General features: G+C 31.2%; 2 protein-coding genes across 2 annotated transcripts; one reads left to right on the forward strand and one right to left on the reverse strand.

Annotated features, from left to right (window-relative positions):
* Nucleotides 1-13,817: 13,817 nt before the first annotated feature.
* On the forward strand, nt 13,818-15,345 carry P175DRAFT_0466299 (pepsin-like aspartic protease). The gene is made up of 3 exons (XM_040894904.1): nt 13,818-14,198; nt 14,267-14,544; nt 14,605-15,345. Exons 1-3 carry the CDS (start codon nt 13,888-13,890, stop codon nt 15,186-15,188), a joined length of 1,173 nt encoding a protein of 390 aa, XP_040749351.1. The 5' UTR covers nt 13,818-13,887; the 3' UTR covers nt 15,189-15,345.
* A 1,669-nt stretch (nt 15,346-17,014) lies between these two features.
* On the reverse strand, nt 17,015-19,659 carry P175DRAFT_0466304 (nonhemolytic phospholipases C family protein). Its single transcript, XM_040894905.1, has 10 exons — nt 19,564-19,659; nt 19,431-19,513; nt 19,101-19,365; nt 18,980-19,024; nt 18,833-18,911; nt 18,369-18,767; nt 18,175-18,285; nt 18,020-18,115; nt 17,849-17,955; nt 17,015-17,770 (listed from the first exon to the last, which is right to left on the reverse strand). The coding sequence occupies exons 1-10, from the start codon at nt 19,594-19,596 to the stop codon at nt 17,186-17,188; spliced, it is 1,803 nt and encodes a 600-aa protein (XP_040749352.1). The 5' UTR covers nt 19,597-19,659; the 3' UTR covers nt 17,015-17,185.
* Between the last annotated feature and the right edge of the window lie 107 nt (nt 19,660-19,766).

Here is a 19,766-nt window from a genome sequence, read left to right on the forward strand (position 1 = left end):
TTAAAAATTATATTATTATAAATAATTATATACTTATATATATATATAATTAGTTTATAACTATAATAATATTAATAATCTTAAATAAGACTTTTAGTAAGTTTATAGCCTGGGAGGCTATATAAATTCTAAAAAACTTAAGGAGAGGACCTATATTAACTAGAGTATATAATACTAGGTAGCTTATATCTAATTTAGATAAAACTACCCCTACTACTATAATAAAGTTAGCTTAAAGTAGATTAACTATATTAATAAATATTAAAAATAATTATAAGATTTTAATTATTTTATTAGGGAGGCTCTTTCTTATATATTTTAAAGTTTATATAGTATACTAAGCCCTAATAAAGTATATTTTAGGACTTATAACTCTTAATATAATATCTAGAATTAATTTAACTAGGACTAAATAAATAATTATCTTAAATAATCTTACTATCTAGGACTTTCTAATAATAGAGAAGATAATAAATACTATAAAAAATATATTAAATATAATTAATATCTATATTCTATAAAAATAATATAATTATATAATATCTAGAATACCTAGTATAATAATATCTTATAATAGTATATATTTAAAAATAAGTATACTAATAATAGATAAAATACTAGTATAAATAAATATAAAACTAGTTAATTACTATTTATTAAGATATAGACTAGATATATAAATAAAATATATAATCTAGATAATCTTCTTCTTAATACCTACTAGGAACTTTATTTTATTTAATAATAGCTAGTAATCCTAACTTATTAAGAAATAAGCCCTTATAAAGTAATATAATCCAGGCTATTAAAGATATTACTATTCCTTAAGATATATAAGATAGCCCTGCTATATTTAATATAATATATTAATTAAAGATTATACTAGATCTATAAGACTAAATTATAATAACTTTTTCTATTATATTAATTACTTTAAATTATTTAAAATAAAGTATAAAAGCTACTTTATAATCTTATATAAGATTAATAGTTCTCTTATTAAATTATTTAAATAGGATCTAGTATATATTAGGTATTATAAGATATATATCTTTTAAGATATCTATAATTAGATAGTAATAATAGCCTAGCTATATATAGAAATAGATAAGGCCTAATCTCTAAACTCCTGCAAGTATATAGTAAAAGTACCCTTATAGCTAGATATAAATATAGAGGGCTTCTAGATTATAGAATAATACTTAATCTAGGCTATTATATATATAGGTAATATAAATTTAAAAGAATTTTCTATTTAAAGTCTCTATATTTTCTTAAGTTCTAAATAAGTAGTAAGTATATAGATTCTAGGGATAGAAATTAATACTAATAGATTATTTAATATCTAATATTAGGGAGATCTAGAATAAGATATAGTAGGAATTATATAAAATAGGTCTAGTATTAGTAGAATCTTATAATTTATTAGGCTAATATTAGTAAATTAATATTAAATTATACTATAATTTTATAGCTAGCCTATAAATAAGGCTATACTATAGCCTATATATAAGAGCTATAGATAGGCCTAGAGATTAAGATATAGAATTATTTAGTATTTAAATACTACTCCCTAGTTAATAGCTAGGGGGACTAGAAGAGATAGATAAAAAAATAATCTAGGGTACTTATATATATATACTAGAACTCTAGTTTAGGGGTAGAATAATATAGGCTAATTAAGAGTTAGAATCTACTTTAAATAATAATAAATAATACCTAGATACTAAATATATATTAAGAATTTACTATATATAAAATAATAGATTATATAATAATACTAGTCCTTATTTCTAACTATATTATAAGAAGTAACTTTAATATTATATATAATATTTTTAAGCTAGGGGTATAAAACTTTTATAAAAAAAAAGAGCTTATATAGTAAATAATTAATAATAAAATAGATTATATAGAGAAGCTAGGGATAGCTACTTATATAATAGAATATATTTTAAATCTAATTTTCTTTAATATAGCCTTTATATATATAGAGGTCTGCCTAGACCTATATTATAGCTTAAATTACTAGATATTAATTACTATAGTCCCAGGATATATATCTATATTCCTAGAAAGATAATAATTTAAAGTCCTAGATAAGGACTTAAAATAATTAGTAGGATTAGTATAGAATAGAATAATAGGTCTTTTAGATTTAAAGGGCCTACTAGATAGCCTAGTACTAGACTAGTATATAGGGAACCTGGGGGAGATATTCTAGGAAGTTATTAAGATAATTAGAAAACTTTTTAACCTAGGCTAAAGGACTATCCCCTAGTAAATAATAGAGTATATAGACTCCTATAATAAATAGCTAGTAAAATTAAGTCTAAAAGAGAAAAAATACTTCTAGAATATAATTTATAGAGCTAAATACTAATATTAGGTAAGTATTATTAATAAGATTAGTAGTAATAAGGAGCTTTACTAGATTATAGCCTAATATAAATTAAAATTAAGAATAAAGATACTATCTCTCTAAGTAGATAACTATATAATTAAGGATATTTAAGAAAAAATTAAGGTACTCTAGTAAGCTATTCTTAGATAATTTAACTTAATAAATAATCTAGAATTTAACCCTATAATAGAGGCTTATTAGATTAGAGATAAGTACCTTTCCTAGGGAGGGAGGATATTAGAAAAGAAAATAAAAAAGAATATAATTAGAATAAGTAGTATCTCTTCTAGAGTAGATATAATTATAGTATAGGTTTTTAAAGTTTATTAGGAATATATAAATAAGATAATATATAGATTATATAATAAGTATTTATAGTTAAGCTACTTTCTAGTATTATAAAAGATAGTAAAAATAATTATATTTTTTAAAATAAGTAAGTAAGATAAGATCTTTTCTAGATTCTAAAGATTAATTATTTTATTATTAATAATTAATAAAGATCTAAAGAGAATAATTATTTAAAGAATTATATATATAATACTTATATATAAAGTTCTAAGTTTATAATAATATAATATACTTCTTTAATACTTTACTATAGATCTAGTTATAGCCTATATATATAATATTAAAATAGCCCTTATCTAAAATAAGAAAATAACTATAATTATAATAAATATATTAGGAGCCTTTAATACTTTCCTATAATATAAGTTACTAAAATAAATAATAAAATAAAAGTAGCCCTAGGCCCTAGTTATTCTTATTAATAACTTCCTAACTAGTAGGCTAGTTAGGATCTAGCTAGAGATAATATTAATTAAAGTAAACCTAGTATTCTATAAAATATTATAAGACTTATTTTTATTTCTAATTTTCTTTTTATTTTATATAATAAAACTACTCTTATAAGATATAACTTTTTACTTTAAATATATAAATAATCTCTACTTAAGTTATATTATCTAGATATTAAAGAATAATTATAAGTAATTAAAGATAGATATCTAGGAAGTACTAGTCTAGAGTAACTAGAATAGAATAGTCTTTATACTAGAAAAGCTAGAAATAATCTATATTATAAAGAAATAATATAATAAGGTACCTAGCTTAAGAATTAATAATTACTTAATAATATAGCCTATTATAAAGATACTAGAATAGAAGTAACTAATACTTAAATAATTAGAAATCTACTTTAATAAATAGCTTTCCTAGAGGAGGCATATAATAAAAAAAATAATTAAGATAAGAATAGTAGTATAATATATATAGAATCTAATAAGAATAATTTATAGCTTATTAATAATTTTATTATAAAAAATAATTATTATTTATATCTTATCTAGTATATTCTATAATATAAAAGTATAATATAAGGACTATATAAAGCTAGAATAATATATTTAGAATATAAAGATTAATACCTATCTAGGCTAGTATATAAATATACTAGAGAAGATCTTAATCTTAATTATTAAAGAGATTTTCCTAATTTTTAGGACTATACTAATAGTAATTCTTTTTAAAAATACTAGCCTATTATTAGTAATAATAGCTCTAGAAAAAACATGCCTATAGTTTATATTCTATCTTTAATTAATAAATAAGAATAATTCCTTAATTAGGAGGATTAAGCCCCTATATATATAAAGAGGCTATAAAATAAGCTTATTTTAAAGACTAAAGATTAAACTCTAGATAATAAGGGCCCTTTTCCTAGCTATTCTCTAGCTAACCTTAAACTAATTATATTATACTCTAGAATATATAATAGATCTTATAAAAGAGATTAAAAAAAAGAAGATAGTAAAAGTCTTTAAAATATAATAAAAAATATTATTAATAAAAGATATAATTATCTTTAATAATAAATTTAAAAAAAGTTACTAGGACTAGTACTATATAAGTTATAAATATATAATATATTGTCACGGCGACCATGTGACATGCAACCACATGCCGAACCACATGCCGAACCACATGCCCAGTAACCAAGGGTAATTAGGAGAACAGCAACATTCAAGTCGCCTGTGCCATGCTAGTAACTTGACTAGGTAATATAAATAGTAATATAATAACCCCTGAAGTACTAAGAGGCAAGTATTTTATTTTATTACTTCTAATACCTTCCTACTATTCTTATACTCCATGTAGCTTTGCTTCCTTACTAATACTACCCATACCCAAGTACCTTGCCAGTAAGATGCTTATAATTTAAAGTACTTCCTTAACTAAGTGAAGTAATATAGCAAGTATAAGAAGGACTACCTACTCCTCCTCCTAAAGGGTAGTAGATCTAAATTCTATAGAATCTATAATTATAGTCCTAGAAACTATTATTAAGGAAGATTTAATAGTACTAGTAACTCTTTAGTACTAACCTAATAAGTTAATAGAAGATAATAAGCTATAGTACATGACCTAATATATGGCGCAAGCCATATAAATAGGTAGGGAGAAGGTGCCTAAATCTAAGTTTTTTAAGATATAAAACCTAAAGGAACTTAATATCTTCCTAGAAGATCTCTAAAACTACTTTAGATTATAGGAAAAACTTTATAAGAGTAATATAATAAAGGTCTGCTATACTATAGGTTACCTAAAAAATAATATAAAATAAGTATAGTACTTTAAGTATAGAGTAAATTCTAAAAAACTTACTTATATAAAGTTTACTAAGTTCCTGTAGAACTTCCTAGAACTAGAGAGAGATTATAAGTAAATAGTAGCTTACTAGCTCCTATATATAAGATAAGGACTATAATAAAGTATATAAATCTTAATAACCTAGATAGAGAAGTTTATCCTAATAATTAAAGCTAATCTTAAAGGATTCTTTTACTAGCTAGCTATTTAAATAGCCTGGCCTGAATTATGCAAGGAAATCTAGCAGGATATAATAATATTATAAAGTCTAGCTAAAGTTACTAAACTAGGGGTAAGGTATAAGAAACTTTAGAAATAAGAGAAATAGGAAAGATTAAATAAGATATAATTAAATTAATTTCTAGGATCTTATATATTAAAGGATAACTTAAGGAAGAGAAAAAAAAATAATAGTAAAGTAATAAATCCCTAATTAAATAAATTTTAGTAGAAAGAATTAAAGGAGGAGTAGTAGAATTACTAGAATTAATAAAAGGAAGGCTAGTACTACTAGTATAATTAAACTAGTTATATTATAAGGAAATACCCCTAATATAGAGAAGGTATTAAGGAGGTAGGAGAATTAAAGAACTAGAACTAATAATAATTAAATACTCTAGAATTTCTAGTACTCTAATAGGATAAAGAGGTACTAGTAGGACCCTTTCTAGCTACTATAGCTATCTTAGTAGGCAAGAAATAGATTATAATAAGGGTACTTATAGATACTAGAATAAATAAGGACTTTATTTCCTACTATTTCTTAATTAAAGAGGGAATAAATTTTAATAAGATAAAGATAAAATAACCTATATATTTTACTAATAGCTTAATAGTACTATATTATGCAAGATTCTAGATAAAGAGCTAAATTATAGATAGCCTTAATAAAACTAGAGAATTTAATATAGAATATTATATAGTAGATTTAAAAGAAAAAAAATATTAACTAATCTTAAAATATAGCTAGTTAAGCCTAGTTAATCCTAATATCTTTTTAGTAGTAAATACCTGGCGTTACTAAGAGAAAAAGCTAAAGATTAAGATTAAGTTACTTAAGTAATTTAAGAGTATAATAAGGTAAGGAATTACTATATTAATCTTGAACTAATTATATAATAATAATAATATAATAGGGACTCTCCCTAAATACTATAAAGAATAGAAATTAATATTTTTAGAAAAAGAAGTAGAGGCACTCTCCTTTAAAAAAGCTAGTTATAATATATTATTAGTTACTAGTATAGTATTATTAATAGGCTAGCTATATAGTATATTAAGAATAAAGTTAGTAATCTTAAGGGAGTATATTAATTAAATATTAGAAAAAGGATAGATCTAGCCCTTAATAAGTATAGTAGGCGTGCTGGTACTTTTTATATAAAAGGCTAATAGGTTACTATAGCTCTATATAGATTATAAGAGCCTAAATATAATTATTATTAAGAATTAATACCTCCTCCCATGAATTAATAAATTAATAGACTAACTAGTTAAGATTAAATAATTTACTAAACTAGATTTGCGAGATACCTACTACTAGATCTATATTTATTAGGGTAATAAGTAGAAGATAATATTTTATATAAGATATAAATACTATAAATATCTAGTTATATTTTTTAGATTATATAATACTCTAGCTATCTTTTAAGTATATATTAATAAAGTAATAAAGGGAATCCTGGATAAATTTTATATAATATATTTAGATAATATCCTAATCTATTTATAAATAGAGGAAGAATATAAGTACTATATTAGTAAAGTATTATTATATTTCTAGAAGTATAATCTCTATATAAAACTTTTAAAGTATAGCTTCTACTAGGAGGAAGTATACTTCCTTAGCTTTATTATAGAAATTAAAGGAATCTAAATAGACTCTAAGTAAGTATATACTATAGGTAACTAGCTAGAATTATACTTGTTCTATAATATTCAAGTATTTTTAGGATTTATAGGATACTTTTAAAGATTTATCTACTAGTATTTTAAGATTACTGCCTTACTAAATAATATACTAAAGGGGATAGTAAAGGGGAGAAAGAGTGGCCCTTTTAAGATAATAAAGAATAGTTGAAGTGCCTTTAAAATATTAAAGTAGGTATTTTCTGGACTACTTATATTATAATATTTTAACCTAAAGAATAAGATATTTCTAGTAACTAATATATTAGGGTTTATAATTATAGAAATTCTAATATAATATAATAGTACTTAGTCCATAAAGATATAGTATACTACTTAGTAACTTGTGGCCTTCTACTTGAGAAAATTAATTAAGGTAGAGAGAAGATATAAGATATATAATTAAGAATTATTAGTTATAGTAGAATACTTTAAGGTATAGTATTATTATCTTAAAGGTAATTTATATATAATATATATATAAATAGATTATATGAATCTAAAATATTTTTATACTATAAAGATCCTAAATTAATACTAGGCTAGATAGGTTAAGTTTCTAGTAGTATATAATTTCTAGATTAAATATTAGCCTAGTAACCTTAATCTAGCTAATATATCTTTAAGGTAAAAGAATTATAAACCTGCTTAATAAGATATAGCTAAGGGACTCTTGCTTATGCTTTGGGTGAAGTTAGGAGGTTTATAGAATAATTAAGGTAGGAGTAGGATAGTAGCTCCCTAAGAGACCCTGATTATATAGTTAAAAGATCTAGAACTTTTAATCTAAAGAATACTAGTGTGAAGGGTAGCTAGTAATAAGTAAGCCTATAAGATATTATTAACTATTTTATAAGACTTACTTTAAAAGATATAATATAGAGATGCCCATGTAAGTTAAATTTAGAGTAATACTAGTAAGGAATACCTAGCATGCTAGAGGTATACTTAAATAGTAGAGAAACTACCTAAATAAGAAGTAATAAAATAGCTTAGGGATAATACTAAATAAAGGTAAACTTATAAGAATAAATAGTATGTTAATAGTAATAGGCTAGTATAATATAGTAAGATTATTTATATTCCTTCTAATTAAGTAGTATATCAAGAATTACTAAGGGTATACTATAATAACCTGTATATAGGTTATTTTAATTAAGAGAAGATATTAAATTTTATTAAATAAAAATTCTACTAGGATATCCTATAATATAATATTAAGAAGTATATAAAGAGCTATTTAATTTACTAAAAGATAAAGATATCTAGATAGCTTTTACTGGGCTAGCTTATGAAGTTTCTAGTACTAGAATGCCCTTAACAGGACCTAATTCTAGACTTTATTATAGACTTACTACTATTAATATAAAAGGGGCGCGTGTATAATACTATTTTAGTAGTTATAGACTAATATATTAAGGGAACTAAATACCTCCTAATAATAAGGAATATTAATACTAAAAAGCTAGTTAATATATTTATAAAAGAGATTATATTTAAAATAGGAGTATTAAAGAGTCTAGTAAGTAATTATAGCTTACTCTTTATTAGTAAATATTAGACCTAGCTATATTAAGGGCTTTAAGTTAAAGAATAACTAAGTATTATATTCTACCTATAAATAGATAGCTAAATAAAATATTAGAACTAGATATTAGAGATCTATCTAAGGACCTATATTAGTTATTAATAAATTAATTAGGTAGACTAGCTAGGCATGGCAGAATTTATATATAATAATATAAAAAATATATTATTAGGAATATTTCCTTATAAAGTATAGTATAGCTACTAGCTGGTACTATCTAAGCTTACTAATATCAGGGACTCTAGTATAGTTATAGTAATAGAAGAATAACTTGACTAACTATAAGTAAAATACTATTAGCTAGAAAAGAGCCTGCGCCATACTACTAAATAATAAGTAAGGAGCTATAATAGGAGGTATTGCCTAATTAAGTACTATATAGGCTAATAGATATTACTATTTATAAAGAATATCTATATATGGAGGCCTAGTAAGAAGCTGGATACTAAATATAAAGGGCTATTTAAAATAGTTAAGATAATAGGCTAATAAGTATATTGCCTGTAATTATTTAGGTTATATAAAAAAATCTACCTAATCTTCTATATATTATTCCTTAGGGAATAGAATATAAGAGATAGTAACTTACTAGTACTATTCTAGCTAGTTATTATTAATAATAAGGAAGAGTAGGAGGTAGAATAAATTATTATATAATAAAAGTTATATGGCAAGGACTAATATCTAGTTAAATAGAAAGAATAACTAATATATAAGAATACTTAATAATTAGTAAAGAACTTAGAAAATATATAAAATATCTTAAATAAGTTTTACTATATAAATAAGATATAAGTAAGGTGCTGGTAAAATACTATAAATAAATAAAATATAAAAATAATAAGTTAATAAGATTAAAGAATTAAAAAGATTATAAAGATATATTAATAGTATTATTCTTTTTCTTTTTTTTACTAGGTTTTAAGGTTTAATAGGGGTATACTATAGGTGTTAAGAAATCTTAAGAAAATAATTTAATTTTATTATATAAAAATAAAAATAGCAAGTACTTATACTATAATATTAGTAAACCCTTAATTATTATAATTATCTTAAACCTTCTTATTATTATTCTCTAACTCTATTATACTATCCCTAACATGCTACATATTAAGTAGGTAAAATATATTATAGTTAATAGATTAAAATAACCTCTCTATCTAGTTCTTAGTCTTAAGATAATAGATAAAAATCTTAGTAGTATAGGCTTATTAGGTATAGGCTGCCATGCTTACTATCCTACTAGATATTACCTGAATTTTCCTAAAACTAACCTGCATAGGTAGGATAATAGGGAAGTATTTTTTATATAAGTAGGTATATTAAGTATACTACTATTCTAGATTTAGGTATATATAGGAGTAGGCTTCTATAGGATTATTATTCTTATACTACCAAGACTTAGTATACCACAGATAATATGGTATCTAAATAACAGCGGCCGGGCTAGTAGAGGCAACTAAAATAGATAGAGTAACTAGGGCTATAGTAATAATAGGAGCTAGCATGATAATAGGAGCTAGCATAATAACAGGAGCTAGTATAATAATAGTAGTAAGAGTAGCTAGAGTTACTATAGTAAAAGAAGTAGAGGGAGAGGTAGCAGGAGTTATTATAATATTAAGAGTAGCTATAGAGGATAAGGGGGATATAGTCCTGCTAAATAATATAGTAGTAATAATAGGAACTATAAGAGATATACTAGTAGTAATAGGGGTTATAGGTACTATAATTAATATAAATATAAAAAGATTTACTATAAGAGCCTATAAATAATTAGTATAATAAACCTATATTACTAGAATAAAGGTATTTATAGAGGAAGAAATAATAGTAGCTAAATAAGCTCTTTTCTACAGGGACACGGCTAGCATAGTACCTAATAAAGAATACTTAGGAGGAGCTATAAGGTCTATAATATAATTAGCTATTGCTATAATACTTAAGTAATGATAATTTACTTAAAATAATATATTAATTTATTAGGAGGGATCTTTTAGAATATAGATTAGACTAGAAGATATATATATAGAGAAGTATTCCCCTATAATATTTATATTATAATAATATCTTTACTTACTACTAGTATACCTAGTAAACTACTTACTTCTATTTATTATTCTATTTAAAGTAAAATATAATATTATTTATATCCTATTTAATAAAGTATAATTAATAAAGGCAGTATTATATATACTATTATTATTTCTAGTATTAAATAAAAAAGTGGGTTGTATTATATTAACTAGGACTAGCTTCTCCTTGGTAGGATATTAAGCTAGATTAGGTATAGTATATGTGACGCGCGGACACGCTGCTAAGGGAAGGGGAGGTAATTATTATAATAATTATATAATATATAACTATATACTAAACTATATATTAAATTACATGCCCAGTAACTAAGGGTAATTAAGAGAATAGTAATATTTAAATTACCTATACTATACTAGTAACTTAATTAGATAATATAAATAGTAATATAATAACCCCTAAAGTACTAAGAGGTAAGTACTTTATTTTGTTACTTCTAATACCTTCCTACTATCCTTGTACTCCATGTAGCTTTGCTTCCTTACCAACACTACCCATACCCAAGCGCCTCGCCAGCGAGACGCTTACATATATATTAAATATAAAAAAGTTATATATAAAAGAGTAGTTATTAACCTATAATTATATATATTTAATATAAAGACTATAAAGGCTTTCTAAGGTCTAGAGATAGTTATTAAGAAGTTACTAGATACTAGCTATTACTAGCTATATATAGATAGTATCTTAATAATATAATATAATAAAAGGGAGGCTATAATCTCCTCTTATTAAGCTTTTTAAGTACTATACTATCTAATTAAGTAATATAAAGTAAAACTCTACTAGGCCCTAGGCTATAAAGAGATTAAAGATAATAAGAGAGTAGATTAACTAGCTAATTAAAGAGTCTCTCTTAAGACTAGGAATCTAGAATAGGGCTTTTTAAAGGCTATACCTATTACTAGTAAGATTAAAATAATAAGTTATTAATTTTATTAAGAGATATAAATTAATTAATAAGTAAAAATATTTCTAAAGTTATTAAACTAGTACTAGTAATAATAGATAGATAAAATAGAAATATATAAAATAGCCCTATTCTTAAAATTATATTTCTAGTATCTAAATCTTTATTATTAGCTAGTAATTAAATTTTTATATAAGGATTTTAGCTAGTACTATAAATATTTCTAGTATAAGAATATCTAGCTTATATATTTTTATAGTAAGAATAAGAGCCTTAAGTATCTAGTCCTTTATTACTATAATAAGTAATTTTTTATTTAATAGCCTTAATAATTCTTATAGCCCTTAATAATTAAGTATAAGGTAATTAGGTATTTAAAATAATTAGAATTTAAGAATTTTATTATACTTCTAGCTATTATAGAGTTCTATAAGAATATATACCTATATTAGAATAATCTAAAGTTAAGATATCTTAAGCTAGAAATTAATTTAGAATAAAATAAAATATAGGGCCTAGAGTTTTATAACCTTTCTTAATAAATATTAAATTAATATCTATATTTCTTAACCCTCTCTTTTTTTTTTTTTTTTTCTACTATACTAAGTCCCTCTTTCTAGACTAACTAGTCTTGCCCCATACTCTTATATATAAAGAAGGGCCTGGCACCTAAAGATACCTAGGATAGCCCTAGTAATCTCTAATAGAGATTTCCCTATAGCAGCAGCCATATATTAGGATAATATAGGGATGAAGGCCTTCCCCCCTTATATAAAGGTAGAGGCCCCTACTTATACTAGAATTACCTTCTAAAATAGTAAAAATATGTACTATATCCACTTAAATAGATAGGTAGATAGATATGCCTACTAGCTTGGCACGCCCCTATACCTCTAGGAAGGTCAGGAGCCTCGGGCTCACGCCTGAGGATGCCACGTGGCGTTAAGCAATACAACAACAACAACAACAACCCATCCCCAATCGATATCAAGAGGGGGTGTCTGCCCACAGCTTCTTGATAGCTAAATCCTACATCAACAATAAGTCTGGAAGTGCGATGGAAGATCGGGGTGTCAAACTCTGTCATGACATTTAAATGCACCGTGAAATATGTGGCCTAATAACGACAGAAAGAGGGGATGAAATTGAGGACATCTTAGTAGCTTATTATTCAGTAGCCCTTGTTCGAAGGATACAGTAATCATGCCTAATCAGTATTTTTTGCAGACTAGCAACATATATTGTGCATTTCTTTTGATTCATTGTAACCCCTCTTGAGACACCCTATCTTTCTCTTTCGGGAAGGTGAATAGGCAACTGGGCACGATTGTCCACTGTCCTGAGTGCGATCTGGGGTAATTCAACCGGGTATCCACGGGCGCAATATATCCACCACTACCTTGCATATTTTGATAGCATTTATCAGGTGGGATAGAAGTGTTCCGGTGCAATACCCATGCCATCCATGCCTGAACTTAGCACTAGTATCGCCAAAACCGACCAAGAGTCCGACGCGCGATCCTACGTTTCCCCAGCCGACTTGTCCAGAAGTGTCTTGATACAAATTCATGACCAATCCAAGACTTTCGACTCGTGATCAAGATTCAAAAGCTTGGTTGAGAAATTAACGCTAGAACAGCGCCAATGTTGGCCTCTATTGGCTATGTAATGACTCTAAACTACAAAAGGAGAAGCTTATTTTTTATGAAATAGATTTTACTAACATGAATGATTTCTGTCTAGTAACTATAACACACAAATGGTCTGAGACTCTATATAGCTTGGATGAAGTACATGTTTGTTCTAGAACCTTGTCTATATTTGTACTTTAGGATTGCGAGAAAAATGGCCTTAAAATATGGTAGTATACATAGCTGGTTTGCGGCCAGAGCCCTCGCAGTTAATTTCTATTGCAACCCTTGGGCTGGGGGCAATCTCGCACTAAGATAATATCTTATGTTTAGATATCATACCTTGCAGTTCGTACCTAGACTCCCAGTAACAGCCATATATTGGTTATCTTTTTCTGCTTTCCGTTAATACTGATAGCTGGCCCAATGAAAGCACATGCGGGCCATGGTTTGAAGTTGATGAGCCTTATCCGCGTACTGGGCGTGCAAGGGTGGTTAGACTTGACAGAGGTTACATCGTTTATAAAAGCCCAAAGGATAATGGCCTCAAGCTGTAGGTATAAAAAGGGTTATATTTGCCCCCTCATGAAGACCATTCTTTCTCTCATCTTAAGCAAAGTTGACATTTCCACTTTGCCTGTGTCCTTCTTACTTTGTTCCTTTCTCTTCTCCTTCTGACAGAACAATCTAATTCACAATGACTTGGTCCAAGCCTGTTGTGGGAGCTCTCGTGCTATGCTCTGCTCTGGCAGCTGCGGCTCCGACTAACCCCGGTGCCGCCTTTACGATGGAGCAAGTGGCCATTCCCAAGAGAGCCCGTTCAGGAGCTCAGGAGTATGCTCGGGCTTTGGCCAAGTATAAGGCAACTGTGCCTGCATCAGTGGCAGCTGCCGCTGAAAGTGGAACTGCCACTAACAACCCCAGTTCTGGGGATGAAGAATATGTCGTCCAGGTGACGGTGGGTGGTAGCAAGTTGAATCTGGATTTCGACACTGGGTCTGCTGATCTGTAAGTCCAGTCTCCTTCCTCATTATGAAGTACCCTATATCATGTTATGTAACTAACTTTGGGCGAAGCTGGGTGTTCTCCACTGAAACTCCATCTTCCGAGAGTACGGGCCACAATATCTATAAGCCTAGTTCCTCGGCCGAGAAGCTTAGCGGCTACACCTGGAGCATCTCCTACGGAGATGGAAGCTCTGCCAGTGGAAATGTTTACCAGGATAGTGTCACTGTTGGAGGTGTTACTGCCACCAAGCAGGCTGTCGAGGCGGCTGAGACCGTCAGTTCCGAATTTACTGAGGACACCAGCAATGATGGGCTGCTGGGACTAGCGTTTAGCAGCATTAACACTGGTACAATACTTTTTTGACCCCCCAATATTATACCCGTCTAGCTAATAAGGAAACAAATAGTCGAACCGACGGCCCAAATTACGTTTTTCGATACTGTTAAAACCCAACTTGCCTCGCCGCTCTTTGCTGTGACTCTTAAACATGATGCTCCCGGCTACTACGACTTTGGGTTTATCGACTCCAGCCGCTATACGGGCAACCTAGTCTACACAGAGGTGGACAATAGCGACGGGTTTTGGTCTTTCACTTCTGACAGCTATAGCATAGGAGGTGAGCATGCAGGCAGTGGTCTTACTGGAATCGCCGATACAGGAACCACTTTGCTCCTGCTCGATGACAGTGTTGTCTCTGCCTACTATGCCCAGGTGTCTGGGTCTGAGGATAGCTCTAGCAATGGTGGCTATACGTTCCCTTGCACTGCTGATCTTCCAGACTTCTCCATTACTATCTCCGGCTACGAAGCTGTTGTTCCTGGGAAGTATATCAACTTTGAAGCAACTGATTCATCTAATAAGACTTGCTTTGGCGGTATCCAGTCCAATTCCGGAATCGGGTTTTCCATCTTTGGCGATGTGTTCCTTAAGAGTCAATATATTGTCTTTGATTCTAGTGTCCCCCAGCTAGGCTTTGCTGCCCAATCCTAGATAGAAACTGCTTAAAGAAAGACTCGATACGTCTTTCGAGCTGGATTACCAGGCCGTTTTCTGGTTGTTACAGTGGTTTTTGGAACTGATATATGACAAATCCTGATGTTGCCTAAATCATCACAGTCTCAAGCATTCAATCTATGAGATATTGTCCAAGTTGAATTTACTACATATATTTCTCTAGTTTCATAATGTGTACCCCCCGTTGGTCTGCTAACATCAAGTTCATTCTGCAAGAAGATGATTATGGTTATTTTACCCGTAATATGTAACTCAGACCCATATTTTAAATCAGCAGAAGACATTTGAAGATTATGGATTGTGTTTCCCTATGTCTATTGCTATCATCTTAGCCTGACAGTCGTTCGATGTGTGGTGAGCTCCCCTTGCACTCTCCGGAGGATAGGCGGACAAGTTATCATTCGTTCGCGGAGATATTTTCTCTGACTAGTTTACCATATGCAAGCACGCATCTGGTGTCCCTGCAAAAATTCCGACATCACCCTAAGATAGTTCATGGAGAGGAATCGGTGGGGTTGTAAAGGAGCAAGACATTTTACCACTTGGCCTAGTTGTGTGACTCGACTCTTATATTCCGCTTGCTAGAGATAGTAGCCGCAGAGGAACACGTTCTTCGTGCCAATGGAATTTTGCTTTCCGATTGTTCGAATCGGTCAGCCTGATGGCAGATGCCGGAAACTTCGAGTGGTTGATGACTGGAAGGGTCGTCCTATTGTAGCTCTGGCGATAACTCGCTTTTGTTCAGAAAACCCTTTGGATCGTTCCCCCAATGATTTACGCTAAGAGGGGTAGGGTAATATGGTATTTAGAGTAATGCACTACCAGAATCGTTAATATTCTTCATCCCACTATTCCACCTGTGGAATATGGTTAGGCTATTCGGAGACAAAATCCACTGGTCCGAGCGTGATAAGGGTTAAGCATGTACCTATGGGATGCTGGCGTTATTGCTGATAATATGCGACAGAGAGATCAGCAGCAAACAAAGCCAGCCATCCAGTAAAGCTATGGATGGCACGCCGCACAAGTCCCATGTTACATAGGCCTTGGAGGGGCGCGAGAATGAAAGACATCTAACCCTAGTTTGTTCTAGCTGTCTTCATCTATATATAGGAACCGCAGTCTAACCAGGAAGTAACAGAACAGGACTATCTCCAATAACTCACCCACCGGAGTTCTGATATTAGTACGACCCACCATATTTCTAACCTATGCCTATATAGTTAATAGGAGTCGCTGCGTAATTGAATCCAGACAATACCAGTACGGAGTATATTAGATTAAATCTATCCGATTAAGGCAGTACGCTATAACTGTTAATTAAAACTTTGCCTATTAATCTTGTAACTACTGGTGTGAATAGGTGTTGTTGATCTTTACATAAAGCCCCTTTACATACTAGAATCCATTTCAACACCGGAATTACAAATCAGCACTTGCTGAGTCGTGCTTCGTATCGTTTTTATTTCCTATTTTAGATAGTTGGCTACCCCCTATGATTCGTGTATTTTATGAGACATCAGACTTGTGTAGGGCTCTATACCTAGATTAACGCCAATTGCTACCGAATGGCCACATCTTATGAGAAAGATTATGGGTTCTGGGCAGCATGTTCCCAATAGTATCTGTGTTGTACCTTGTATCTCATATAAAATGTCATACTTATATCCTGAAAGTGCAACCATTGGAATTTCTCGAACTATAATTTTCTGTAAGAAGTGTATACAGTCTATATCAGTTACTAATGGCTTTTCAAAAAATTCTTCGAAAATATTTGTTGCTATAAATTCGAATATTCTAAACGAGAGTTCAAATTGGCTGACATTTGCCTCAGGTTTTAGATAAAATGTAATCCGCAAAAAGCTTGATAACAGGGGAAAGAAAGTTAGTACTATTCTCTCAGGTAGAGCCGAGCTGGAGCTTTCTCAATCTCATTTCCCGGTCCTTGTATCCGCTATTTGTTGGCAACCATATCAGTTGTGGTAGGTGACACTATAAATATTGAAAGCTTCCTTCTCCTTGGACTGGGAGACTTTCCCATGGTGATCTAGGTTCAAATACTCACCATTCTCCAGCTTCAGAGCGTACTCACTTTTGCCCATGTAGTTGATATCGAAGACCTGGGCACTGCTTTCTGAAGCAGACAAGGTCAAGTCAACTGTGAGGTACTTCTTGTCAACAGCACTTGCGACACGGAAAGTGGTACCCTCTTCTGTCAAAGCATGAAGGACCCAGCGCTGAGAGAGACTGTCGTGTTTGGAGGTAGCCTTTGCTGCCTTTACCTTCTTTCCATTGTAGGTGAGAGCATAGCCATTCCTCTCAAAGACAAGGTAACGGCCTTCGGTCAAATAGCCTCTCACACCCTTATAGCCATCCTCATAATACAATGCCTCTTCCTCAGTCTGGTTGCCATATGGGATGCCCGAGATATATTCGCTACCAGAACAGCTTCCTGTCCATTCTTTTGAGCAAAGACCCGAGTACAGACCGAGAATTTCGCCCTCGGAGTTTCTGATAGGATCGATCGGAGAAGGAAGTTCGGGAATGCTGTAATCCGGCTATCATTCAATTTTCATTAGGAAACCTTCCATATAAGATGGGTAATTTGGTACCGTGCCGAAGAGGAGAGAACCTACATTATCGAAGTCAAATGCATTGAGAAGGTCGGACATATGCTCGCGTCGCCAGTCAGACATCTGGGGGGTGGTAATATTCTTATATCCCTTAACCGTTAGGAATTGTTCTGGATGTGACGAATTTTAGATCAGTGACTGTGCCTGAGTTATAGAATAGCGAATTGAACGTACCAACGAACTGAATTATCGAGGAGTGATCGCCACGCTCAGTAAACACATGACCTCCGCGAGTGAATGGTGAAATAATCATCAGAGGAATGCGAATACCTGGCTAACATGTCAGAAGGATTCCTCTTAAATCAGGGTGTGTATAGAAGCAAACTTACCAGGGCCGGAGAAGGTGTAACCCAGCTCTCCATAGGGGTCCTCGAACCATTCTCCCTTGGTTCCGTTGGGAGAGACTAGAGGAAGCACAGCGTCACCCCAACCACCGGCCTCTGCCGCCATCATTAGCATCATTGATATTATAGTCCTGTTATCATTGCAGGCAGGTAGTAAACAGAAGGGTGGTTTTATTTACCATCGTAGTTGAGGAGCAGGACAGTCTCCTTGTAGTTCTTGCCGTGGATAATAGAATCTACAACTTGGTTGATAAAGTAGGCTCCGTCAATTGGTGTATTTGGTGAATGCTCTTGCAGAGCACCAGGGGGGAAAACCCAGCTGACTTCAGGAAGGGTTCCGTTGGCAGCAGCTGCCTTGAATGCATCCAAGCCATTGTCACCGTCAAAGGCGAGACCTCTTTGGTACAAGCTGGAATTGGTGGCGGCTTCCTGGAAAGCTTGGAAGTAGAATAGACCATTGTTAGTCGCCCAGTTGTACGAGTTTTGGTACGAGCGCCAGTCAACACCAGCTTCGTCCAGATATTGCGCGAATGCCGGCCATTTAAGCGGCAGGCAGTTGAGGTTATCACCCTCGCAATCTATTTTGATCGACTGGTGTTAGATTATATTCACGAATGATGCTATGGGTGTTCAAATAACGTACGGTTGCCTTGGTTATCATCGAGGACAACACCACCTGCTCCAAGAGCCTGGTAACCTCCCGGGACGTTGATGGATCCAGACTGTATGCAAGTTAGACACTGCGCAAGTAGCGCTACAAAAGAGGAGAAATGCTAGGTTTTGTACAGACCTGCCAAAACCATCTGTTTGGATCAGTGTTGGAGGTAATGCTAGCCTATTAAATTGTACTCTGTTAGAGGAGTTTGCCAGAAATATTAGAGATAGACGCAAGGTAGAGGAGAAACTCATACATGGTACGCATCACCAACAGTATATGCCTCGGCAAGAGCAAAATGATATGGGATATCCTGACGTTTGAAGTAGCCCCAGGACTGAGGGGTAGCAACCTGGGCCCACATATTGTTCAGACCACCATTCATGGCCTGGTGGGTAGGAATCCAGTTGTTGGCACCCGCACATAGACACTGACTTTTGTTGTAGTTTTCCTCTCCGCCGAGGTAGTTCAGCCAGTAAGGGAGAAGGTAGTCCGCAGCATCAGTAAGGCCAGTGGCATTCCTAAATTTCTTGTCAACCCTCTAATGCGAACACAAGATGCATAGTTATTATAAAGGCACACTTACTGGTACCAGACAGATTTACCATCAGGGTTAATCTGCACGTTAGGATCCGCAAAACCACGAACACCAGACATGGTGCCAAAATACTATATTGTGTCAGCATAAGGAAATCTACTGGATTTGCAGAGGAACTCACATGCTGGAAAGATCGGTTTTCCATCATTAGCATGACAACATGCTTGACATCCTTAAGCGAGGCTGCATTGCTAGCACTAGCAAGTGCCAGCAGTGCAATGTATTTCTGCATCATCACCAAATATGTGCCAAAATAAAACGCACTTGTGCTGATCTACTGCGCAACCCAGTCTGTTAGCTCCTGCAATATTGACATCTGCGTCG

The sequence above is a fragment of the Aspergillus ochraceoroseus genome, assembly GCF_002846915.1.
Source record: "Aspergillus ochraceoroseus IBT 24754 chromosome Unknown P175scaffold_9, whole genome shotgun sequence".
In the NCBI taxonomy this organism is placed as follows: domain Eukaryota; kingdom Fungi; phylum Ascomycota; class Eurotiomycetes; order Eurotiales; family Aspergillaceae; genus Aspergillus; species Aspergillus ochraceoroseus.